We start from the raw sequence: 24,367 nt of genomic DNA, 5'->3' as shown, positions 1-24,367 counted from the left end.
ACATAGTTTCTGTAATCCAGAATTACATACAATACATTATATACACTAATTGACACCAGTTGGTCATTAACACAGTGTGTTGGAGCCAGTTGTGCCAGTGGCTTTTGTCCAGTAGGTGAGGCCTAATTACGAAGATGAGGAGGTGATGGCTGCTGCGGAGCAGTGGGTCACGTGCAGAGCTGATGCCACATACTCTCACTGCTGTAAGGCTGTGTGGTTCAACGCTGCGGGGGGCAGGGGAGGGGGGCACCTGGGAATTGCTTTAAAGCCAGGAAAGGGACTTTTGGAGAGCCCAGGAGGGCAGATCCTTTGGGGGTAGATTTAATTGGGAACACTAAATCATGCCTAACCAACACTAAATTATATCTAGCAAGTACTGGGCTGAAGATAACGGTTCTGAGTTATGAACCAGATGAAGTTTATTTTCTCATTGTCCATAGTGTCTTAAATTGAAAAGGAATTCCAAAAAGTTTGAAAGAAGAGCAGCTCTGTAGAGTAAATGTCATTTTTCATGGGCATATTTGTTCTGTTCTTCTTGAAATGTTGTCTTTGATGTCTTTTATTCCATATATATGCGTTTTCTGGCTAAACTTAGGAATAGGAATAAGAGTGATAAGATAGGTTTTAAAAATTAGATATTATTCAAAATTTATTTCAGTGACAATTCTGGAACTCCGTCCCCCTTTTGTAGATATAGTCATGTGCCACATAATGACATTTCAGTCAACAGCAAAGGCATAGACAAGGGTGGTCCCATTAGATTCTGATACAGTGCTTTTGCTGTATCTTTTCTATGTTGAGATATGTTTAGATACACAAATACTTAGCATTTTGTTATAGTTGCCTACAGTATTCAGTACACTAACATGTTGTATAGTTTGCAGCCTAGGAGCAATAGGTTCTGTCATATAGCCTAGGTGTGTAGTAGGCTATACTATCTAGGTTTGTGTAAGTATGTTACACATACTCTGATGTTAACACAACAAAATCGACTAATGTGTTTCTCAGAGTGTATGTCCCTCATTAAGGGATGTGTGGCTGTGTTTTTGACTATCTTGGATCATAACCTTTGGCTGTTTGTTAATGTATAAATCTGATTTAAATAGGACGAAAGTTCTGAATTTTAGTTTCGTCATCACTGAAAAATCAGAGTCAACAGATCTTGATTTTTAAAACAAGTGTGGATTTTTAACATTTAATTTAAAAAGCTGTGATTATTGCTTAAATGTTTATCTCAGTTAATATTACAGCCTTTTTTTCCATTTACAAGAGTGGACTGGACAGTGTGACTTCTTCTGTCTTATTTTTTCTTCCCTAGAGACAAGGTCTTGTTCTGTCTCCCAGGCTAGAGTACAGTGGCGAGATTATAGTTCATGGTAACCTTGAACTCCTGAGCTTAAGTGATCCTCCCACCTTAGCCTCCAAAAGTGCTGGGATCACAGGCGTGAACCACTGTCCCCAGCCCCTCTGTCTTACTATGTTCACTCTTTGAGATGAGATTTAAAAGCTTTAATAGAGAAGTGTGATCTTTGCTGTGAGAATTTCATTGGCGCTCAATTCATTCTTCCAGTACTCGGGTTTCATATTTTGCTGTTTTTGATGGACATGGAGGAATTCGAGCCTCAAAATTTGCTGCACAGAATTTGCATCAGAACTTAATCAGGAAATTTCCCAAAGGTGAGCGTGAGAACTAATATTCATTTTGGTTTTTGCTGTCTGCATGGCTGTGTAAATCAGTTAGATATGTCATTTTGGCTTTAGAAAAGAATCATTGGTGACTCTTAAAAGAATGGGACTAAGAGGAGTGGACTCTGAGGCTTCTAGGTATAGCAGCCATGCAGGCATGGCTTGGTATCCTACTTCTCATGTCTCTAAGTGATGGGGACCTTGGTGAGTTATCTTTGGGTACAGTGAGTGTCTTGCCTTTACACTTGAGAAACTAGTAAAACCAAATTCAAATGACGCTTTTACAGGTGAGAATGTAGAGATTGTTCTTAGTCATGCTTCAGAATCAATTGATATGCAAAATAGAAAAACAAAAATGACAGTGGGAGGAGGATACTCTTCCCTCATTGAGAGATTGCTTTCTTTTGGCCCTTTTGTAATAGGTGATGTAATCAGTGTAGAGAAAACCGTGAAGAGATGCCTTTTGGACACTTTTAAGCATACTGATGAAGAGTTCCTTAAACAAGCTTCAAGCCAGTAAGTATAACTCTTTGAAGAAGTTCAAGTGGAATGTGTGTGGTGTTTTTCCTAACACATTTCAGGTCTTCTGATATGGTTTGACACTAATGCTTAACTGTCTGAAAAGTGCCAAGCACTGAGTAAACTTTTAACCATTAGCAAAACCTAAAAGAGAAAAAAAGCAAGTATCAAGGAAGTGGTCATTTTAAAATATAAGATACTCCCATTCAGCTAGCTCTGGAAATTAGTCTCAAAGTGCTAGGCTGTTGGTGACTGTATTTCTGATGTGTTTCCCCCCAGGAAGCCTGCCTGGAAAGATGGGTCCACTGCCACGTGTGTTCTGGCTGTAGACAACATTCTTTATATTGCCAACCTCGGAGATAGTCGGGTATGTGGCTCTGGAGCCACCCACTTAGATGACGATATGTTTCATGGGGGAAAAACCTGAGCCAAGTTTTTGTTGAATAAGATTAAAATGATAAAGGCTGGGTTGAAATCTTTCTTCTTGTGGGGTTGTTCTGGGGTGTTCTGCTTCAGAGGATGCATAGGGGAACAGCAGCTATTGAGACAGTTTGTTCTCTGGGAAGACTTATGCCCTATAACAGCCTTCTTTAAAACCCAGATCCTTTCTTTTTGTTTCTGTTTTCCTCTCGTTTCTTTTTTATGTATGTGATGCTATGGGTCAGAATTTAATCAGTATGCAAGTAACTTAAATACCTCTTCATTACTCTGACCTCAGACAGTAATGAATGAAAAATATTAACACTACCTCTCAAAATCATTATAATTTCAGAATAACTCAGAAGCTGTAACTAGATAAGTACTAGGTGAAGTGCCATTCTTCCCCTGAGAAAGCTCAGAGTGTTGTTTTCGCCCATGACAGTCGTGGGGAATGATGGGAAGCCTAGTGGGGTAGTGCTCTGGAAGGCGGGCTTCAGTCCCTCCCTCTGCATCAGGACCACATGTTCAAGTCCATTGCCACTTTTTTCAGCCAGCCTCTGTGCTGCTTCGGCACAGGGGCAAGGTGACCCTGCACACACTTAAGCAGCATCTTCAGACCCTAACCCCTCATAATTTTGGGGTGGTTATTTATCAAACAAATGTCAAACTCCAGGGGTACAAGAGTGAACATAAAAGATGACGGCCCCTGCCTGGTGGATTTTACCTTCTGGTGATCCTTCAGTGGACTGGCTCCAGTACATATGTGATTAGACCAAGTGACTTCAAAAATATCAGGAGGAAAATCAGCAAAAGAAAAGAAAGGCTTAGGAGTCAGACCCAGATTTGAATCCTGACTCTGCTGTGTGACTTCAGGCATGTTACTTCTCCTTTAGGTCTCAGTGTTCCTCCTCCCTAAAACAGACTCAGTACAGCTGGTGGAGATGAGAACACGTGGAGGCGCCGGTGGGGAGCACCTGCCCAGGACGTGGCCAGCATGCTAACTAAATGTGCACCCTTGTCTTTGCCTCTTGTGGACTCACGGACTTAACATCTCTGGCCTTGTAGACTCCAGGCCAAAAGAGACCTTAATACTTGTTGAGTGTCTCCCTTTCATGTTACAAATGTGACAACAGCTAGAGTGAGCAATTGGCTATGGCCATCTAGCAGATGTTTACACCAGAGTTGAGACCAAAACCAGGCTTGTCTCTCCCTGACTGGTGTGTTTTTAACAATTCTTTGATACTTGATTCTCTAAACGTGTGTTCATAGCAAGAGGCGGAATGGGAAACTCCATTGTTAACCTTTCTCTTCAACTGGTAACTTTAGACACTGGGCTCATTGAATTTCATGACTGTTGTAATCTTCGTCTTCCCAGGCAATCTTATGTCGTTATAATGAGGAGAGTCAAAAACATGCAGCCTTAAGCCTCAGCAAAGAGCATAATCCAACCCAGTATGAAGAACGAATGAGAATACAGAAGGCTGGAGGAAATGTCAGGTAACCAAGGGTCTGATAGAAGTTCTAGAAAAGGAGGGCTGTTGGCTGTAAAAGTGGCCCTGAGACCATCAAGGAGTAGAACTTCCATGTTAACGTAGTCTTCAGCGTGATGAGAGTCCGTCTGAGGTCGACACTGGTGACGTAGGTGGATGACTGTTGTAGGACTTCATGTATGTCCGGGTGGGTGAGGTATGTGCATAAGAAACAGTGCCTCTCTAAATTTGAAAAAATACAAAACCTGCCTGAAATTCACATTTGCAATTTCCAGTGTTTTCTCTGTGCCTAGGGAGTTTCTTAAATATTGTCATTTGTCACACTGAGTAAGTTACAATTTTAGGTGAACTCTCCAGAGTAAAATCTAAAGTAGTTAAGATGGGACATATTTGTAGTGTGTGCTGTCCTTGGACTTACTGGGAACAACTTCTCTGGCACAGAGAACAGGCTCTGTCTTTAGCAATTCCATTTCACTTCTCTCTCCAAATCTTCAAAAATCACATCTGCTGTAGTTTATAATCTGCCATCTCTCCACAGCAGCTAAAGGGGTACTTAAGTTTTTACTGTAGGAGAATGTCCTAGAGTAAAAGGACATTGCATTATCAATTTGACTAGAAATATTTTCTGGTTGATTGTACAATTTGGCCATTAAAATTTTACTTTCTGTTGGAGATGAGAGAAGTAGTCTATCAGTGTAAGACTGCAGTTACTTGTTCTAAGTGTAGTTTCTCTTCTATTTATTTGGGAAAGTCTGCTATTGCTCCAGGCTGAGTCTAGCCAGTGGTGTAGGAGATCTCTGGAGAGGAGTCAGAGCCCTTAGAGCCTGTTCAAAAGCTCCTGGATTAGTAAGAGATGATTTAATTTGTGACCAGTGCAATTTACTTGAGCAGTGTTGGGATTGTAGGTCTGGTTTCAGACCTTAGGCAATGCTGTTTGCTCCATTTTGCCACCATGACTACTGTCCTGCTGAACACTGTGGAAGGTAATGCCTGAGGATGTGACCCTAATATGAGTGTCAGCCTCACCTCTTCTGTCCTTTCTTACACTCCTTGAAAAGATTTTGATATTGACAGTCGTGTGGCTGAAATTAGGGCCAGTTGTGTTGCTGTTACTTCCTGTTTCCCAGTCCCCACTTAATTCAGAGGAGTGTTTAGATGCCTTAGAGATACCATTTGATAGCGTGGGCTTGGGTGAGCCCTTCATTTCAGAGAAGAGGGGATGGAGGCTAGGAGACAGGCAGTGGCTCTCTGTCCCTGAGTAGCAGAGCGCTGTTGTGACCTGCTCTCCTGTCTGAGGCCAGGGTCTCTACCCAGCTTTTATTATTAAAATTTTCAAACATACAAAAAGAACTTTAAAATACTGAAACAGACATTACAGTATCTACCATTTAGATTCAGCAATAAACATTTTGTCATGTTTGCTTTGTGTGTGTGTGTGTGTGTGTGCGCGCGTGCGCGCGCGCGCTCATCTGTGTGTCAGGCTGAACTGCTTGAAAGCTAGCTGCAGATGTAACACCCTAAATTCGTTAAGTGTGTGTTTCCTGGAGATAAGGATGTTCTTGACATAGTCAATGACCATTTTCACACCTTAAACAATAATACTTCCTTAGGTTATGTTAGGTTAGCACCCTGTCTGTATTCATATTTCGCCAGTTATCCCTAAAGCATCTTTGTTTCAAACCAGGATGCAGTCGGTAGCATTCATGTTTACCTTGGATTGCATTTTTTACTAGGCTTGTAACCACATTTTAGTTTAGGCCAGCAGTTGTATGGAGGCATCAACGCTCTGAATTTGCCTATTTCTTCATGGTATCATTCTGTATACTTGCTACAATCTGGAAGTTAGGTATAAAGCCCCCTTTAATTTCAGATTAAATGTTTTTAGCCAAAATGTTTTATGGGGTTTGCTGTATACTTGATAGTCCCTCACTTCAGTAGGCACATAGTGTCACCACTAGTGGTGCTGAATCCCTGGGGGTAACAGCCAGATGGCTTCATATTTCCTGGTGTAGTGAGCAGGTAATATAGGGAGGGACACTGTGGTTCCTTGTGAATTTTCTGGTTCCTGTCAGCCTTTCTTCACCTGATGGTCTTAGTAGCCTTTAGTTATTTATTAAATCCTCATTATTTCATTAAGGATGGCAAAGATGATTTTCATATTCTGTGATTCCTTCCACATGTATTAGCAGGCATTCTGTAAAGAAAGGCCTTTCATCATCAATAGGGGATGAACGTAGTTTCTTCTAAAAAAGCCAGGTAAATATTTAAATATTTCCTTTACCATTTGCAAAGTAAGATAGTCACTTGCAGTTGTAGAAATTGCCGTTTGTTCTTAACACTCCTCTGTTTCTCCCCTGCCTGCCTTGCCCTGTGAGTCACTGTGGATGTGTTTACTCAGCGTGTTAATTGTAGCCACGGAGTTGTGTTTTCTGCTGCTCACTTTATCCCAGATGCGGCCAGTGGGGGCTCCTTCAGGCTGATTCCTGTGCCGTTCTCACACATCTCTGTTAATCTTTAAGACCCAAAATCCATGTCCTTGGGTTGGCCATTTCCATTGGGGTGTCATAAATTCTAAGTCTGTTTAAGGACAGAGCTAGGAAACACACAACACATTTTAAATCATGAGCTTCAGTTGCCATTTCTTATTCAAATTTAACATTACATACAGGGTTTTTCTCTTAACTTCTTTGACTTAATATTTGTAGCTCTTTTCTCTTACACTGAAAATCTTGGTTCCCAATAATGTTAGTATATTTATTTGTCAAAATAGTTTTGAAATCACAGTGTCAAAATTATCATTATAAATGAAATTTAACTGCTGCTTGCTGTTCTCTTGTCCTTTGAATATACCTCACTAAAGATGTACTCTCAGAGTATACTGTGTGCAAAAGTGAAATAATTATTTTCACTGTGGCTATGTTGCCATTTTGATTATTACAATTATTAGTTTCAGTTTGTTTTAAATTTTAGGGTTTTTTTTTCCCTTTGTAAATTACCTAGAGAAATTAGGGCCCCTGTGCTTTGCTGGTGAGGAATGTAAAACTGTGTGGCCACTATGGAAACCAGTCTGGAGGTTCCTCAAACATTAGACATAGAATTACCATTTGATCCAGCAGTTCCACTTCTGGATACATATATCCAAAAGGATTGTAACCAAGGACTTGAATAGGTATTTGTACTCCCATGTTCACAGCAGCATTAGTCACAGTAGCTAGAAGGGGAAGCAACCAAAGCGTTTATTGAGCGATGAATGGATAAGCAAAGTGTGGTATATCGATAAAATGGAATATGATTTAGCCTCAAAAAGGAGGGAAATTCTGACATATGCTATAACATGGATGAACCTTGAGGACTGTAGTAAGTAAAATAAGTCAAAACAAAAAGAAAAAAACTATATGATTCCACTCATATGAGGTCCCTAGAGGAGTCAAGTTCAGAGAGACAAAAGTAGAGTGAATGGTGGGTGCCAGGGACGAGAGCAGGGGAGGGAGATTAGTGTTTAATGGAGACGGAGTAAGTTGGGAACGTGGAAAAGTTCTGGAGCTCGATGATGGTGATGCTCCCGCTGCATAGCTGTGAATGCATTTTAATGCACTTAGAAATGGTTAAGATTGTAAATTTTATGTATGTTTTACCACAATTAAAAAATGAAGAACCTCCCATTACATGCTTGAAAATCAGAATTGAGTAAAAAGACATGTTTAGAGATGTCATGACATCTCTGCCCCCTTCACCCTATTTCTTTCCAATGTTTCTTACAGAAATACGTTAATCTTCAAATGCTCTACCACTGAGCTATACCCCCAGTTAATCTGTATGTGTATTATTTTTTCTTTCTTACACTGAAGCTCAACAGTAGTTAATTTCTCAGAGTAGGTAAAGACAATTTTGTTTTCATTTTACAAGGAAGGCATCTGAACAGATGAGGGGAAGTTTACAGATACCATTTAGATTTAAATACATCCTTAAAACTTGGTCAAGTGCAGATCTCTCAGAAGTAAAAGGAACAGTTCTGGAATTGTACCTTCAGTTATATCTGCAACACTCATCATGTTAATACACTGGATTTGGGCGTCTGCCATTCTTTGGATGGTCAGGAGACGGAGCTTCCACCTTCCACCCTTAGCTTTGCAGACATCAGGTGTGGATAGCCTCTTCATCCATGCCACTGTGTCCCTGCTTTGATGTGCTAAGGAGCAGAAGTCTCCAGCACAGCATCTCTTAGCAGCCAGATTAGCTTAAACTCACACATAGTAGGAAATCTCAGTGTCAGTCTGATTGTGAAGAAAGAACTGGAACAGAAAATAGCAGCAAACACAGCTAAGATCTGAGGACTATTGAACAGCTTGCCCATTAATAGGAAAACTGTTCTCGCATTGGCACATGCAAGACAGAAGAGAAGTAAAGTAGCATAAAGTGAAAGTTGGAAATGCCTAAGGGTGGGAGGCCGGTCCCAGTGAGGGCTGCTACCAGGGACAGGCAGATTTGGCGTGGTAGGTTGAGACTAAAAAAAGCTACTCCATCCTATGTTTTATATTACTAATTATGGGGGAGGGGGGACTTTGAGGGGTAGAGGAAGGAGAGGGAACTTTTTAGCAGTTTTTTAGGGGAGAACCTGCTGTTCTTGATGCTATGTCCAGAGTGGTGCAGACAGTCTTAACAGATGGTTACGTACAGAGTATGTGTTAAGAGTTCTGGTAAAACAGGTACAGCAGACTGGGCAGTATGAAGCCTTTGGGGCCCCGGAGCTGAGTGGACCAGCCTAGTTGGGAGTGGTCCGTCTGATCTGTACCAGCCACTCACCAAGCCTAAGTGGTGTGGCTTTACCCTCATGCCACGCACGATCTCAGAGTTGGACTCTGATGAGCCTTTCTTGAGCTGACCGGTATTTGCACACACACATCCTGTGTAGGACATCGCTTGGTGTCTAGGCAGAGTGCCAGGCTGGCTTGCCATAATTTTACCAAAATGTTTTCTGAAATATAAGTGGCTTTTCCTGGATACACAATTCTGTCCATTGGTGCTTCCACCTATTACTCCAGTAGTTGAGTGTGAGAGTTTCACTGTGTGTGGAAATTTGCTCAGTAAAGAACAAGAGATGGCAGCTCTTGTGCTGCTCACATTTTTCTTATCACATAGAGGAGTTGTTCCGCATTTTCTGTACTGAGTTGTGCTGTACCAGAAGTTGCTGGTAGTGACTCAGTCTGATGGGACCTGCTGTTGTACAGGTTGTCATTGTGCTCTTAATTTTGTTGAAACACGACAGGTCTATGATTGGGATTGGGCATTGGGCACACCAGGTACTCAGTTGCGTGGTCACAGAAGAGGCACTTTGTTGGCTTCTCATTAGTACTTAAACCTCGAGTTGCTTCCTAAACTGGTGCTCTTAGGCTGAGTGGCCCCCACGCCCATCTTGGCTTCGGGCCTGTGCACTTTGTGGTTCCTCTTGCTATTTGTTTTAACAATTTTTTTTTTTTTTTTTTTTGAGACAGAGTCTCGCTTTGTTGCCCAGGCTAGGGTGAGTGCTGTGGCATCAGCCTAGCTCACAGCAACCTCCAACTCCTGGGCTCAAGCGATCCTCCTGCCTCAGTCTCCCGAGTAGCTGGGACTACAGGCATGCGCCACCATGCCCGGCTGACTTTTTCTGTATATATTAGTTGGCCAATTAATTTCTTTCTAATTATAGTAGAGACGGGGTCTCGCCCTTGCTCAGGCTGGTTTCGAACTCCTGACCTCGAGCAATCCACCCGCCTCGGCCTCCCAGAGTGCTAAGATTACAGGTGTGAGCCACCGCGCCCAGCCTGTTTTAACAGTTTGTATCCCAGAAGATTGCTCAGCCTTTTATAGATGCCAGCAGAAGTTAGTGAGGAAGAAAAAAAACATGTCTTTGTTATGGAACCGTGAGCCACTGAGAGCATGACTGGGTGGCTGAGGGAAGGGCAGGGCCAGGCTGACAATTCTGCCCTTGGGACAGCAGCTCAGGCAGAGCATCGGTCTGCACAGAAGCTCTAGAGCTTCTTGTTCCTTGATTTGGGTGCCCTGTCATGATGCTGAACCTCCATGCGTGGCTTTGCTGTATACCAGGTGCCCTCACACACCCCGTTAAGTGTGGATTAAGTGTGCGCCTGAGGGGCAGGGAGCTTGCAGCTGCCTAAGGGCACACAGTGAGTAAGCACTAGAGCCTGGACCAGAACCGTCCAGAATTTGGGGCTATAGGCTCCCTACACAGTTTCTCCTTGGCAATAGAACTTTGCATTAGGTGTCTCTTCCCATTTATAGGTCACCTCCTCATCTCTGTGTCCCCTGAACTAAAAATAGGATGGGTCAAAATAGAATGCTATGCAGGGTACTACTGTTTATATTAATGTTAAATCATACCTGTAGCCAATGTAAACAAAATGTGTTCCAGAATGTAGGTATAGTCACTTTCAGGTATTTTCTAAATCAAATTAGACTGAAATGCAAAACATCCCAGTTACTACTCTTAACCCTGGCTGCATTCCCAAAACACCTGAGGAATTTTAAAATAGAACACCGTGCCAGCCCCTTCTCCCCAGTCCAGTCAAGTCTGACTCTAGCGTGTGGACCTGGGCATGTGATGAGAACCTCTGAGTCCACTGAAAGGTTAGGCTGGGCAGTGGCTGTCGTGCTGGGCAGAGACCCCAGGGCAGCAGGAATGTTAATGGCTAGACATCTCTGCATATTATTTGAGATAAAGAAATGTCAGTACTGGATAATGTTGATTCCACAGTCTGCATCTTTCACTCTCCTGTTTTCTGCGTTTAAGATGAGATTCTAAGTACCGTGGAGCCATGATCTGTCAGAAGGAGCCTGGAAATGTTTTTCCCCTCATTTTAGGGATGGGCGTGTCTTGGGCGTGCTGGAGGTGTCCCGCTCCATTGGGGACGGGCAGTACAAGCGCTGTGGTGTCACTTCTGTGCCAGACATCAGACGTTGCCAGCTGACCCCCAATGACAGGTAAGAGGACCTTACCAAAGGCACAGGTGTGCATACACATGGCTTTATTCTTTTCTTGACTTGTTCCGATTTGTGTCGAATCTTTGCTGGGAGGAGGAAGCGGGTGGCCAGCAATGTCTTAGAATTGTGCTAAGCCCTGGGGTAGCAGAGGTAAACAGAATGTGGTTTCTGCAGTAGTGGGCTCCCCAGGGGTGGAAGAGCACACGTGGGAATGGGCAGTTGCTATGCAGTTTGTCACAGGAGGGGTGGAGTGTTCTGGGAGGCTTTGGCAGGGAGGGCAGTGGGGTATCCCTGGTGGAGAGAGGAGAGGCTTTCCTGGCAGAGGGAGCACACACTAAGGCATTAACGTGCGATAGTGTGATGCTGCATGGGCAGGCAGGTGCTTGGAGGACAGAGGGAGTGATGGAAAAATGGTGGTAGGGTATTTTGAGGACAGATTATAAAGGGCCCTCAATTCCATGCTGAGAAGTTTGAATTTTTGTTCATAATTGGTGGGAAATCATGGGAGGTTTCCAAGTAGAGCCAGGATAGGATGAGAAGGAGACTGCCCATGTAGTTGTCTGTCTCTGTTCTGTGTACCTAAAGATACGGCGCCATGCCTTGAGGCAGGGAAGCCCTCAGCAGGTAACTTAAAAGTTGTGCCAGGGAGGCACACTAGGATCTGAAGTGGCAGCCCTGGCGTGGTGGGGAGGGCTGAAATAAGGGAGTAGCAAGAAGAAGACTAGAGGAAGGCAGGATGCACAGGACCAAGTCGATGAGGGAGGTGAGAGATTGGCCAGGGACTCTGCAGCCGGGATTAGTCCTTCCGCCGTGCGGCTTGGAGTCCTGCCCCAGTGCTGTGGATGAAGAGCACACACCTTGCTTTGTACTTGCCTGCTTGGCCTCTTCTCGACCCGTGCTCCCCTGTCCTCTACACCTACCCTCAGTGCGCCATGTTCTTGCCCGCCCGAGGGTCTCTGGGCATGTTTCCAGCAGCCCCCTCCTCTGGTTTTCCAAATGCTGCCCTCGGTCAAGTCTGGTCTCCCAGACTAGGCTAGGCCCCTGTCTGCCGAGTGCTCTCTGCTTTGCTTTCATGGCTTCCCTTCCCAGGTTGTAGTCACAGATCTGTGGGATGAGTTACTCAGAGTCGAACTCTCACAACACTAGAAAGGACAGGAGCCTGCTTGGACTTGTCCCCACTGTGTCCTTAGCACAGACCGTGTGCTCAGTAAATACTAGTCAAATGTACGCCCAGTCAAAAGAAGAAAACAACGATGGGGGGTATTATGGTGAGTAAAGAAAGGTGGTTCTACCTTAAAGCTGCAGGGAAACATCCCCTACCCACAACCCGCAGTGCCAGGAAACTAGAACTGTCGTGTTGAATCCACTGGTGTTCAGAAAGACGTCCGTGGCCATTCTAGAGGAGGCGGTTGATTCTGAAAGGGAGAGTGTGCTGCTTTCAAACAGAAGAAAGTAGACAGCCATCCCCTCCTTGGGTCTTGGGCTTGCACGCAGCCCTCGGCGTGCAGCGTGCTCAGGGATGTTTTTCTGAGGCCAGATGATCACCAGCTTTCTATCTTTCGGAAATGGCACAAGGCATGTGGTGGCAAAGATTTGGTGTGCATTTACCATGACACCTGATGTTTATTTTACCTCCCTCTCCAGGCCATTTTATTGTAAAAAGATTTCTGCTAAAACCTATATATGTTTCTTTGTGGTGTTGCAGGTTCATTTTGCTGGCCTGTGATGGGCTCTTCAAGGTCTTCACCCCAGAAGAAGCCGTGAACTTCATCTTGTCCTGCCTTGAGGTGAGAAATCTCACAAGGTGTGCTGGTTGTTCCAAATGCACCTTAATTTTTAGAGAAGTCGAAGTGGTGAGATCCCATGTCCCCCTGCCGTGGAGGCAGTCCTTGTGCTCTCCCAGGGGACTCACTGGTCGTTTTGTCCTGCCAGTCCTGATGGGGGCCAGAGCAGTTCTTCCTTCGGCAGAGTACAGGTGCAGGATCACCCCGTTCACGTGCGCCCCTTTCTTGTCTGGTAGGATGAGAAGATCCAGACCCGCGAAGGGAAGCCCGCTGTTGACGCCCGCTACGAAGCAGCCTGCAACAGGCTGGCCAATAAGGCGGTGCAGCGGGGCTCGGCCGACAACGTCACCGTGATGGTGGTGCGGATAGGGCACTGAGGGCGGCGTGTGCGGCAGCACGCGTGGTGCTGACTCGAAGGTTCATTTTTTGTGTGTGCACATTCTGTGTGTTCTGTGTACTCCTGTGGGACTCCCATGGTTGTAAATAAAGGTTTCTTTCTTTTTTTTTTCCTAGTCATTTGAATTCTCTTATTACGCTGTGAGCACCTCTTGACCCTTCAGAGGTTATTTGTGTGCTTTAGAATGTGCTCTGAGTCTGTCTTTGTCAAAACCGTTACAGGCAGCTTGACTGGCTCCCAGTGACCTGCAGGCTGCCAGTAACGTGCTCTTTCACCCCCATGACGACCGTGGTTGGGGAAGTGGCATTTTGCAGTGAGGAGATCAAGGTGATGACTGGTTAGGGACAAGGCCGGGACCAGCACCAGGGCTTTTGGAACCCTCTGGCTCTTTTCCATTTTCCACACAAAAAGTGTTGTAAAACAGTACCCAACACAAGCCCAGGCTCAGCCAGGAAATAGACTGATGCACGAGGTCACTCAGGTGGCCATGCGCCCGCCCTGTCAGACCCTACAGAACAGAATTCGTTATTCTGATTCTATTAGTGACAGATGCCGTCTCGTGGACAGACTCTATGGAGTGTTGGGTGTAATAGGTCTCAAATCTGGATCCCCTGGGTGCCAAAGGTGGCACCTTACTGGTTTGAGCAGCCAACCTGACACTCGGCGCAGCCTCTGAAATTCCCCTTCCTGTGTTAGGGATGTGTGAGCAGTGGGCTCCGTGCTGGACTGCGGTTTGAAGGGGACCCTTCTGTGAAAGACGCTAGAAGGATAAAAAGAATGCATGATCGGCCTACTCAGAATAACAGAGTTATTAATAACAGTTATAAAATACTTTTCAAGCACTTGTTTATATATAATGTCATCCTTACTACTATAATTATTTTTTAGTAAAGCAGTTCTTAGATACTTCTGTGTAAATGTTTGGCTCTGGATGATGTAAGATTCTGAAAACTTGCCCTTACAGATCTGTTTGGTAATGTTCCCTGGCTCCCACCCAGCACTGACGGCCTTATCACCAGTCAGTCAGTGGAGCTTGGCATCCGAGCCCTAGGGACCTCAGCTGTGAACGTTCACGTTAACCCGAGGTTCCTTCTGAGGGTCTGTGGTGTGGAAGTCATAACTTAAACCTGAAGAGGTGGTGGTGCTGCCCCCCGGCCTAGGGAGTGGCATGAACCAGGTTTCCAATCTGTTCAAGGACTGGGTATGGTATCATGGAAGTATGTACCATACCAGTATGGTATCATGGAAGAAAACCTCAGCACCTCCGAGTCAGGAAATATAATTTATTTGGTAAGTATCTTAAAGCAAACTAGGCATCCGTCTGTAAGGGCCACTGCCCTCAACCGGGGAAAGGCCTGGCACTGTGGCTTCCCTGGCAGGCCCTGTCCCACACCTTCAGGGGCGTCCCCCCACCTAGAGGCAGGCGGCCACCTCTCCACCTGGCCTTCCTGAGCTCACCCGTCACTGTCCTCGGTGAACCTGGGCTAAGGGACTAAGACTGCATCTCTTGGGGTTTGCTCTTTGTTTTTATAACTCTGTAGTCTTGTTAACAGGTTCTTAGGTACTTGAACCGCCCCATAAAGTCAGCTGTATAAATACATCCCATCTGATATTATATAATAAATACTTAGATAGATTGCTGTATAACACACTCATGTGGAGAAAATGAAAGACGTGGTTATGTGGCTTTTTCAAGGGTAAAAGATAAATTCTCTGACATATCTGTGCCCTCTGGATACAAAGTGAAATCCAGAGAAGGGTGTGGCCACACCACCCCTTATCAGAGCTCTTGGGGATGCAGCCCAGGCCAGCCCAGCACTTCCTGGTAGGGTGGGTACAAGTCCTACTGAGAATCGGGCCAGGCCTGCCCAAGGGCACACAATGGTCCGCCTGTGTGTGCTGCGGCACCCGGGGGAGGGAAGCTAGGCTCCTGCAGGTCATTTAGACCTGGCTGTGGTCACCTCACCTGGAGGCCAGCTAGAAGGTTAGGGTGACTGGCTGCTGCCTCCGCTCCCAAGCCTGAGCCCCTGTTCCAGACCAGCTTGACTCCCCCACCCCTGGAGGTCCTATGGCTCTAGGTCCCTTGTGGTCTGTTGTGTGTAGGGGTGTGGCCAACTCTTCACAGCAGGCAGTAGCGGGCCCTGGAGGTGGTGGCTAAGGGCCTTGTCCTCTCCACTGGCTACTCTGGGACAGTCCTATACTTGGAAAAATGTTGGGTGCCACGTTTAAGCAAGCTGCAGGCTGATAGCCCTGCGTCTCCTCACAGGAACTGCCCGCCCTCCCCTGTGCCCATCACTGCCACGGGAGCATGGCAGGCCTGGGACCAGGCTTCCCCAAGGCCTGTCTAAGTGGCATCTTGTCTAAGCTCGCTCAGAGCCACACTGCCACCCAAGTGAGCAAGATGCTTTGAAGGAGCATCCCAGCGCTGGCTGGACCCGGCCAGGCCAGGCCACTCAGGCAGCAGGAGTTGTCAGCGGTTCAGGTGATGGGTCAGCGGGACTGGCTATCTCTAATCTGCAAAGATTCTAGATCTTTCATCTGGTAGGTGGGTTCCTAGCTGTGGGAATGGGAAAAGGGACCAGGCTGGTCTCTGGGGAGGGTGAAGGGCCTTGGCTGTGGAGGGATTTGCAGAGGGAAGAGCAATGCTCCCATCTGGAAAGGGACCTGTGTGCTAACGTCCCACACCTTAGAGGTGGAGACAGCTTGTGGAAGCGGGGCTCAGACTCACTCTCCGCCCACCCCCAGGATCTGCTGTCCAGTGTCCCTCTGGTCCCTGAGGCTGCTGTGCCCAGGCCCACAGCAGGGATCTTGGGTTCTGTGGCCGCTGCAGGCAGAACCAGGGAGCCCAGATGGAGACACGGCAAGCGGTGAGCAAGGCTGTTGCCCAGCTGGCCTGGGTTTCCTCCGAGCAGTGAGGACAGCTCGCTTCCCACTGGCGGCCCTCAGCCCTGCGCCTCCTCCACACAGGGCCCCACCCACCGGTTCTCCCTGCCCGCCACCCATGAGAACCCAAGGAAAGGTGGAAGAGGTCGGGCATGGCCGCAGGAAAGAAGCTGAGTCCGCCCGGGCAAGCTGCCCGACAGCCCAGGTCTGCAGCCGGGACAAGCAAGTGCTCCCAGGCATGCAACCATTTCCAGGATGACAGCCTGACAGGGCATTTCCCCTTTAAAAAAATGGTAGCTCGAAATCACCAATCACCCCTGGTTCTGGGACCACCAGCTCACATGTCACCTCCGCACGCCTGCCTGTAATGGCTGTTTCTGGGCCAAGCTGCAGGGGCCAGTCTGGGCAGAGTTCCAGGTGGGCTTCCTCTTGCACATGGCCACTGCCACTCTGCCACTGTCTAGACATTGTGCAGACCCTGCTCCGTTTGCGTGGCGAGAAAGGGCCTGCGGTGGCCACTCACACACCCAGGAGGACAGCACTGAAGTGGGAGCCGCTGCGCACTGTGAGAGAGGAGCTGCTGGCGTTGTCCAAGAAGACGGAGGTGTACTGCCCCATCTGCGGGGAAGGCGCCTATCAGGTGTCGGGCTGGTCCCTGCACCAGCAGGGCCCTGACTGCCCACGGAGGTGCCCGAGGGGCCAGCTGGCCACGCTCCCTCCCACCCACTCTGCCCTGCACAGGAGAAGGGCCTAGGCCCAGCGAAGGATATGGCCTGCCCAAGGTTGCAGAGCAAGGGATTGGTAGGCCTTGCACTCAACCCAGCACCTCTCCGACTGCTGCTCCCGGCTCCCTGCAGTCTAGTCTGCGTGTGGGGGCGAGCCCCTGCTCGGCCAGAGTGGGCTTCAAGAGTCCAACAGGTGTCTCCGCTGCAGGGCTTCTCTGAGTCTAAAAGGGCTCCAACATAGGTGGGTGGCCCTGGCCTTGCAGTCACCTGGCAGGGCCACCTGTGAGACCAGTGCTCTGGCCTGGCTGCTCCAAATGTGGTCCATGTGCCAGCAGCATCGCATCCCCCGGGAACTCCCAGAAACGTGGAATCTGGGGGTCCGCCCAGACCTGCATCAGGGTCTGCATCTTAACAAGATCTGGGTGGAGCACAGACTGTTTGAGTTCCCCATGCAGGCTGCGCAGCGCCCACGTCGGACCGCAGTGCCTTCCAGCAGCCCACAGAGCTGACTCGAGCCCGGCAGCCTGGCCCCCAGCCCCAGCTCTGCGCGTGGGCTTGAACAAATTGGGGAGTAACACTCCCTTCCCCAGAGCATGGTGACAATTAAACAGGAGCAGCTATTCCACACACATGCACTTCAATTTTTTCTTTTTAAAGTGAATCCCACCTTCGTATCAATTTCTCTAGCCACTTGCCCAAATCCCCACAGTGCCAGCAAGAGTAGGTCACTTAAGGTTTTATGCAGGAGGTAACTACATCTCTGGCTTCCCACAGTCAGAGTGGGCCGGGGCCATGACATGACATCATCCCGGGGCAGACCTCAGCCCCTCCCTCCCTTCCAGCCACAGGTCCCAACAGAGGCCTGTTGTGGCCAGGAGTACCCAGCCTCAGTATGAGATGCTCAGAAAGTCTGAAACCAGACTGCAGAGCGGAGCGGCTGTCCGGAGGACGGCATCCTAAACGGAAGAGCCGGGGTCTGGAGGAAGGAGCCTAGAAGCCTGGCTCTGCCCAGACCCGGGTGCATGCTTCGGCCTGTCCCAGAACCTGTCTTGGGCCTAGATCTAAGGGCGCTGCACCCAGTGATCCTGAGCACCTGGCCAACACCCTTCCTCACCCAGCCACCCCGTGGCTGTGCCCAGGTGGTGCCCCTCCCTGCCCAAGCCCACCCACACACCTGCAGGTACAGGATGCCATTCACGGAGATGGTGAAGAGATCGCCATTGCCCTCCAGGCCCATGACAGCCTCCAGGGAGCTGTCGCCGGGACAGAAAGAGGGTCAGCCTGCTCCCCAGGATCCCAACTTCACCACAGCACACTCAACCATCCCAGCCACCAACACCGCGCCTGGCAAGGTGCCTGGTCTTGCCAGGGTCTTCCCGTTGAGGCAGTGTCTGTATTGCGTCCCCGAGAGGAAGAAAGACGCAGGGACGGAGGCACGCTTCGACTACCAGGAGAAGCAAGGCAAGAGGCAGCAAAGTCCTGGCTCTGATTAGAAACGGGACAGTGGCTGTTGCAGCTGCAGGCAAGGGCGTGGCAGCAGGTGACACTCAAAGCCTACTCAGACCAATGCCTCCAGGTTGTCAAACCAGACTAAGAAGTTTTGGACTTTATCCGTCCATTCGAGCCCTCTCCAGCTATGCAGAGCACCTGCTCTATGCCAGGGAGACAGAGCTGACAGTCACTGCTGTCATGGACCAGATGGTGCAGTGTGGACAGGGACACCAGCGACAACCAGCGAGGAGATCATGGGGAACAAAGTTCCCAGGTGAGGGGTGGGGGGTGACAGAGGAGGGGGCCTCCAGCCCGCGGTCAGGAAAGGCCTCTCGGGAGGTGCCACTGGTGCCCAGGCCCCAGTCGTGAGTCCCACGTGGCCAGAGGAGAGAGGCAGGAGGCTGGGAAGAGCCAGGCCTTCTAGGTCCTGGGAGGGAGCCTGGGGAGCCTGGACAGGGACTGGCACTGGGCTGACTTTTGTTTGTATTTTGTTTAGAGACAGGGTCAGTTCTCAATGTCGCCCAGGCTAGAGTGCAGTGGTGCTATCACAGCTCACTGCAACCTTGAACTTCTGGGCTGCTGAGTAGCTGGGATGACAGGCGCCCACCACCGCCCGGCTAACTTTTCTAGTTTTTGTAGGGATGGGTCTCACTGCCTTGCCCAGGCTGTGGACAGACGTGTCTAACAGTCCCTGCTGTGAAGGGACGGCCTGATGGGGGCAGTGGGGGCGGGAGTGGGCAGGGGACACCTGGGCCGAGAGGAGAGGCGGCGTTGGGGAGGCAGGGGCCGGGCGGGCGGGGTGTGGGTCGCCCTGGCTACTCACACGTTGCGCCGGCACCGGGACTGGATGCAGACGAGCAGGCGCAGGCGGTCCCGCAGGCGGTCCCGGGGGCGCGGCGGCCCCCGCCTCGGCTGCTCCGCGAGCGCTGCGGGCAGGGCGGGCGTGGTCACGCGCGGGGCGGGACGCGACGGTGCGGGCGGACCCCCCTGGCCCCGGGCCTCACCCACGTGCAGCGTGGCGGCGAGCGCGTAGAAGCCGGACGCGGGCGCCGTGTACTGGCCGCTGGTCAGGTTCAGGCCCGGGCCGCGGCGGAAGGCGCCCTCGGCGTCGGGCTGCGGGGCGCAGGGACGGTCACCGCGGGTCCCGGCCGCCCGCCCGCCCCGCCCGCGCGCCCGCGCTCACCAGGTAGTAGAAGCCCAGCTCGTGCAGCGCGCGCCGCTCCACCGACGCGTCCCGGCGCAGGCGGCAGTGGAAGGCGGCCTCCACGCGCGGCACCCGCGGGCCCGGGGCCAGCAGCGCCAGCACGCCGCCCTCGTCCTCGTCCTCGTCCTCCCCGGCGTTGGCGGGGCCCGCGAGGCTCGGGGCGGCCGGCCCGTCGGGGCCGCCTGCGCAGGGCTCGGGCTCCGCGCGCTCTCGCTGCCGCACCGCTCCTGGCACAGAGCGAGCCTGTGGCTGCGCGCGCGCTCGGGACCGGGGCCACCCCACCTGCGCCCGCGCGGTTCGGTCCTAAATGGGCAGAAGCTGCCCGCCAGAGTAGGGGGCCAAGGGCGACGCCCCCTGGGCCTGCAGGGCCTCAGGACACTTTGCTTGCTGATCCTGTTTCCCTTCACGCTTTTGCTACTGGGAAGCTCTGGACAGATGCACACCCAGCACCCAGAGTCTTTGTCCTCCAGCCTCACCTCTACCCTACCCACATTTTTTGGAAGAAGCTGGGTGTCAATAAATAACTATTGTGGCTATGCTGGAAATATTATTAATATAACAAGGAGGTTCTTCAACACTGAAGGTGTTGAAGAACCTCCTTGGTAAACAGAGGTAAACAGAACATTGAATTCAAAGGGGAAAACAGCTCTCGGTAGTTCTTTACAATAAAAGAACGAATAATAAGAGAACAGTGCAGACACCCCCTGGCACAACAGCTTGACCCAGCTCTGCAAACTCCCTCTGCAGCCTCCAGCTCAGGCTGCCCCAGCCTGGCCGGGTGGTGACTGTGGAGGCCAAGCAGGGCCGCCCTGTGCTGCCCTGGCACACTGTCCTCCCCGCCCTCCCGTGGGCCCTGTGCCAGCAGCCAGTCTGGTCGCCCGGCTTTTGCTGGGCCCACCTGAGTCCCGGGTGGGGCATGGGGCTAAGCCCACCTTCCCCTCCTCGCTGTGATCCTCCTGCCTCCACCCCTGACCCTTGGCAGACACGGGCCGGGCCGGGCCAGGGGCTGAGCCCAGCACAGAGAGACGCCTCCTCATGCCCGCCCCGTCTCGGCCACTGGGGACACCCTCCCTGGCCCCGCTGTGCTGGTCGCTGCGCACGCCTACCTTTCAGCAGCAGCTGGAACTCCTTCAGCAGAGCCTCCGGTAGGACGACAGGGCCCGGCGGACCCTGAGGGCCGGGAGGCCCTGGGGGCCCTGGCAGGCCAAACTGGAAGGGAATCTGGGCAGTGAGGACCCTCGAGGGGGCAGGCAGGGGACCGTGGGCACCCCCCTGCAAGCTGCTGTCAGTCACTCAGGCAGGCAGAGGCAGGCAGGAGAGCGCCCAGCTGGCCTGGAGGCCCTGACCTCCAGGTTGAGGTCCGCCTCGGGGCTTCGAACTCAGTGGAAGCTTTGGTCCAAGTGAGTGCATGAGCACAAGGACGGGGTCGTGCTTGGGGGTGTGGGGCAGGCAGGGGTGGTGGCCCCTGCCAGTCTGATCCCCAGTGTGGGACCTCTTTGGGGCTCACAGCAGGAGTTGGCCACCAGGACCAGGGCCAGCCCAAAGCTGAGCGAGAGTGGGAGACTGGCAGCTGCCGGGCCCCAGTGCCCACACCCACTGGGAGCCAGGCAGGTCTGTCACCGCGGTCGCCTGCAGGCCCTCCAGTGTGTGCCGCAGTTGCTGGGCAAGGCCCTCTCACTGCTGGACGCAGAGGGAGGAGGAGGGAGGGAGCCATCCGGCTGCCTAGGGGCACGGGGTTAACGGTTGAGACTGGGCCCCTAACCTGGGGCTCCTGGGCCCCGGGTTCCCTGCCCCCGGCCGGGGTGCAAGGCGCTGTGCTGCAGCGAGTGGTCGGCATGTGCGTGCAAGGGGCCAGGACGGGGAGACCCCCACTCACATGGGGTACGTGCGGTGGGATCCCTGCTCACCTTCAGCTTCTTGGCCTTGGCCCTGCTCCTTCTCTTGCCATCGACACCCTTGTCATTCTGTCTGATGAAAAGCATCCAGGAGTCCTGTGGGTTGACACTATGCACTTGCTCAGAGACGGGCTCCTGCAACACAGCCGGCCCGCCGTGTCTCACCCAGCACCCGCCAAAGGGAAGGACGCTTTGCAGGGGGTGATCATGTGCGGGACTGCTTCAGCACCCTGGGGCCCAGCCCTTGTCACCAGCGGTGCCCTCAAAGGCAGCACAGCTCCCACCCCCTCTCCATGGCCCAGGAAGGAGGACTCCTAGGAAACAGGCCACACCACGGCTTGGACTTTGCCCTCGTTGGGAAGGGGGCCCACGCCGCAGGCGCAGGAAGACGGGGTGCGGAGCTCTGCAGCAGGTGCGGGCCCTGGCGCCGCCCAGCCCAGCTTCCTTCCTCAAGGTGAGCCGAATGATCACACCGCCCTCCAGAGTCCCCGGGAAGATCCTACCACTGGAGCACCCATAGGTGCTCAGGAAGAGGCAACTGTGATTATGGGGGACTCCAGCTACCATCAACGCTCCTGTCTATGCCCCAGGGTCAGGAGTTCTAAGGAGGCAACTCCAGCCCTCAGGGCTGCCTCCGGTTGCAGTCCTGCCCGGCGAGACGTCAGGGCTCAAGGCCTTTGGGCTTCCCAGGCCCTGACCCAAGCAAGGATGGTCCTGCACGTGCTGCGTTCCGACCGGTCCTGACACGGAGCAAAGTTCTGGGAGGAAACTTCCAGGGAGAGGCCTTTGGCCCTTTGGGCAGTGGGCAGCGGGCAGTCTGGGCTGCAGGCAAGGCTGTCAGCCGGGACGGAAACCGGCCCGATAGGGCTTAGAGGCGGTCATGGGCGCCAACCCCAGCGGCTGACGGTGGGACCTGGGATTTAGAGCTGGCCATGCTTTGAGCAGAGGCTGGCCCGGCCACCAAGTCGCTGCCCTGCGGGGACCCACGGCCAGCTTGGGGAGCTGACCAGCCAATGCACAGGCCAGGGCGTTGCAGGGGGAAGATGGGGGCCTCGGTGCGGGAAGAGCCTCGGCTGGACAGAGAAAGGCCCGGAGTGCCAGGGCCCCCTTGCCCAGCGCCTCCCCACACCTCGCGGGGCCACTGTGGCCTCCCGCTGCTGGTCGGGACCCGGGATCTCACTCCCGGCCTCGCGGTGCCCTGGGTGCCAACATGCAGCTCGAGGGCTCTGCACACAGGGCGGGCTAGCCTGGCCCTCCCGGCTGGAGCCGTGGCCTGTGGAGGGACTCAGACCCCAGGCTGGTTTGGGGACGAGCTGAGGCAGGTGGAGCCATGTGGGACGGGTCTGCTGCAGTGTGCGTGGGTGCTGGGCAGGTGCCCTGGCCAGCCTGGGTCTCCAGCCACGAGGGCTCCTCAGAAAGGTGCTTTGGAGCCTGGGGGGCCTCTGGTGCCCCCTTGCCCCCCAAAGAAGGTCCAAGGCCACCTGAGCCCCCTCTCTCTGCCTCCTGGTGACTGTGCACTGACATCTGGCTGCCTTGCCCACCTGGGTGGCTTGGCTGACTACCTGGCAGGGCGGGGGCGGGGCGAGGTTCAGGCCGTGGGAAGCAGCTGCTGGGGTGAGGATGGGACAGAGGCCCCTGGGGGACCCGCTGGCTGCCATCTCACCCTGCTTTCCTGGATGCATTCTAGGCTGCCCCTGGCCTAAGGCCCGGCGACGCTCTCCCCTCGGAAACCCAAATGACCCTCCAGGGGCAGCGTGGCCTCCCTCGCCAAGGGCCTGGCCACACGGAGGGCCTCTTTGAAGCGCCAGCAAACTCTCACCCTCCCGGCCGGTGGCCACACCCTCCCCACGCGGACGGCCGCCTGCGGAGGGTGGGAAGGAAGGAACAGGCACGGATCCCGCACAAAAGCCACGCCATTCCCCCAGCCCCGGGCACCGGACCAAAAAGGCTGGGGGGGGGCAGTAATTTGCTTACACTTTTACAGACACGTTCGTCCCAATTTCATGAAATCAGCTTATTTAAACTTTACTTATTTCCCAACCTTTTTTTGCTGGCCTAGTAGAATTTTGCTTTAAGCCAAAGAACTACGCAAAAGCCAAGGTCAAGGCTACACTTTGCAGCGACGGCTGCGACGAACGCAGGGAACAGGTCAGCCGGTCCGTCCCCGCCCGGGCCGCGCTCGCACCGACCGAGCGCGGGCGGGGCCCGCACCCCACGCCGGGGAGGCGCGGCCGGTCCCGGAGCGGCCGGGTCTCACCTGCGGGCGGGCGGCCGGCCCCGCGCGGCTCTCCCCGGGGCCCGCGGGCAGCTCGTTCCCGGGCGGCGGCTCCTCCCCGGCGCGGCTCCCCTGGGGCGCGGCGGGCTCCGAGGAGCCGAGGCCCGCGGCGGCGGCCAGCAGGCCCGCGTAGACGAGCAGCAGGCGGGCTCCGGCGGGGCGGCGGGCCGAGGCCATGCGGGCGGCGGGTCCGGGCGCGGTGTCTCCGGAGCGAGTCCCCGGTGCGCGCCTTATAACGCGCTCGAATCCCCCGCCGGCCGGCCCCCGCCGCGCCCCCTCCCGGCTCCCGCGCGCGCTGCAGCGGGGGTGCGGGACAGCGGCGGGGGGGGGGGGGACTGGGATGGGGAGGGCGGGGAGTGGCATGCGGGGTGCGCGAGGAGGGAGGGGGTGCGGGGCAGAGCAGCGCGGGGCGGGGGTGGGGAGGGGGTTAGCGGGGTGGAGGGAGGGGGTGCGGGACAGAGCAGCGCGGGGCGGGGGGGCGGGGGTGGGGAGGGGGTTAGTGGGGGTGGAGGGAGGGGGTGCGGGACAGAGCAGCACGGGGCGGGGGGCGGGGGTGGGGAGGGGGTTAGCGGGGGTGGAGGGAGGGGGTGCGGGACAGAGCAGCGCGGGGCGGGGCCGGG

At 52.6% G+C, this 24,367-nt stretch overlaps 2 protein-coding genes across 6 annotated transcripts in view; one reads left to right on the top strand and one right to left on the bottom strand.

The window, feature by feature from the left end:
* Positions 1-13,389, top strand: part of ILKAP (ILK associated serine/threonine phosphatase) — a 28,959-nt gene extending 15,570 nt beyond the window's left edge. For all 5 annotated transcript variants that reach the window (XM_076006103.1, XM_020288061.2, XM_076006106.1 and 2 more), the window contains 7 exons: positions 1,571-1,677; positions 2,109-2,202; positions 2,485-2,572; positions 4,001-4,122; positions 10,974-11,093; positions 12,799-12,880; positions 13,114-13,389. In XM_076006103.1, coding sequence (XP_075862218.1) covers positions 1,571-1,677; positions 2,109-2,202; positions 2,485-2,572; positions 4,001-4,122; positions 10,974-11,093; positions 12,799-12,880; positions 13,114-13,254 — 754 coding nt within the window. In that variant the 3' untranslated portion in view covers positions 13,255-13,389. The remainder of the gene's footprint in view (positions 1-1,570; positions 1,678-2,108; positions 2,203-2,484; positions 2,573-4,000; positions 4,123-10,973; positions 11,094-12,798; positions 12,881-13,113) is intronic.
* Positions 13,390-14,543: 1,154 nt separating this feature from the next.
* On the bottom strand, positions 14,544-23,948 carry ERFE (erythroferrone). The gene is made up of 8 exons (XM_012755702.2): positions 23,730-23,948; positions 21,485-21,607; positions 20,684-20,786; positions 19,557-19,804; positions 19,378-19,486; positions 19,197-19,299; positions 18,057-18,135; positions 14,544-16,775 (listed from the first exon to the last, which is right to left on the bottom strand). Exons 1-8 carry the CDS (start codon positions 23,922-23,924, stop codon positions 16,677-16,679), a joined length of 1,059 nt encoding a protein of 352 aa, XP_012611156.2. The 5' UTR covers positions 23,925-23,948; the 3' UTR covers positions 14,544-16,676.
* Positions 23,949-24,367: the final 419 nt, after the last annotated feature.

This window comes from Microcebus murinus, chromosome 8 (assembly GCF_040939455.1).
Source record: "Microcebus murinus isolate Inina chromosome 8, M.murinus_Inina_mat1.0, whole genome shotgun sequence".
NCBI classification, from domain to species: Eukaryota; Metazoa; Chordata; class Mammalia; order Primates; family Cheirogaleidae; genus Microcebus; species Microcebus murinus.
Note: the sequence above shows the minus strand (reverse complement) of the source record. Positions and strands in the feature narration are given on the sequence as shown.

Bases quoted from the DNA above. Each gene is read 5' to 3' on its own strand.
- ERFE (XM_012755702.2), bottom strand. From the start codon at position 23,924: ATGGCCTCGGCCCGCCGCCCCGCCGGAGCCCGCCTGCTGCTCGTCTAC. The intron at 21,608-23,729 runs GTGAGACCCGGC...GCTGTGTTGCAG, and splicing joins GGCCGGCCGCCCGCCCGCAG to GAGCCCGTCTCTGAGCAAGT. The intron at 20,787-21,484 runs GTGAGCAGGGAT...ATTCCCTTCCAG, and splicing joins CCAAGGCCAAGAAGCTGAAG to TTTGGCCTGCCAGGGCCCCC.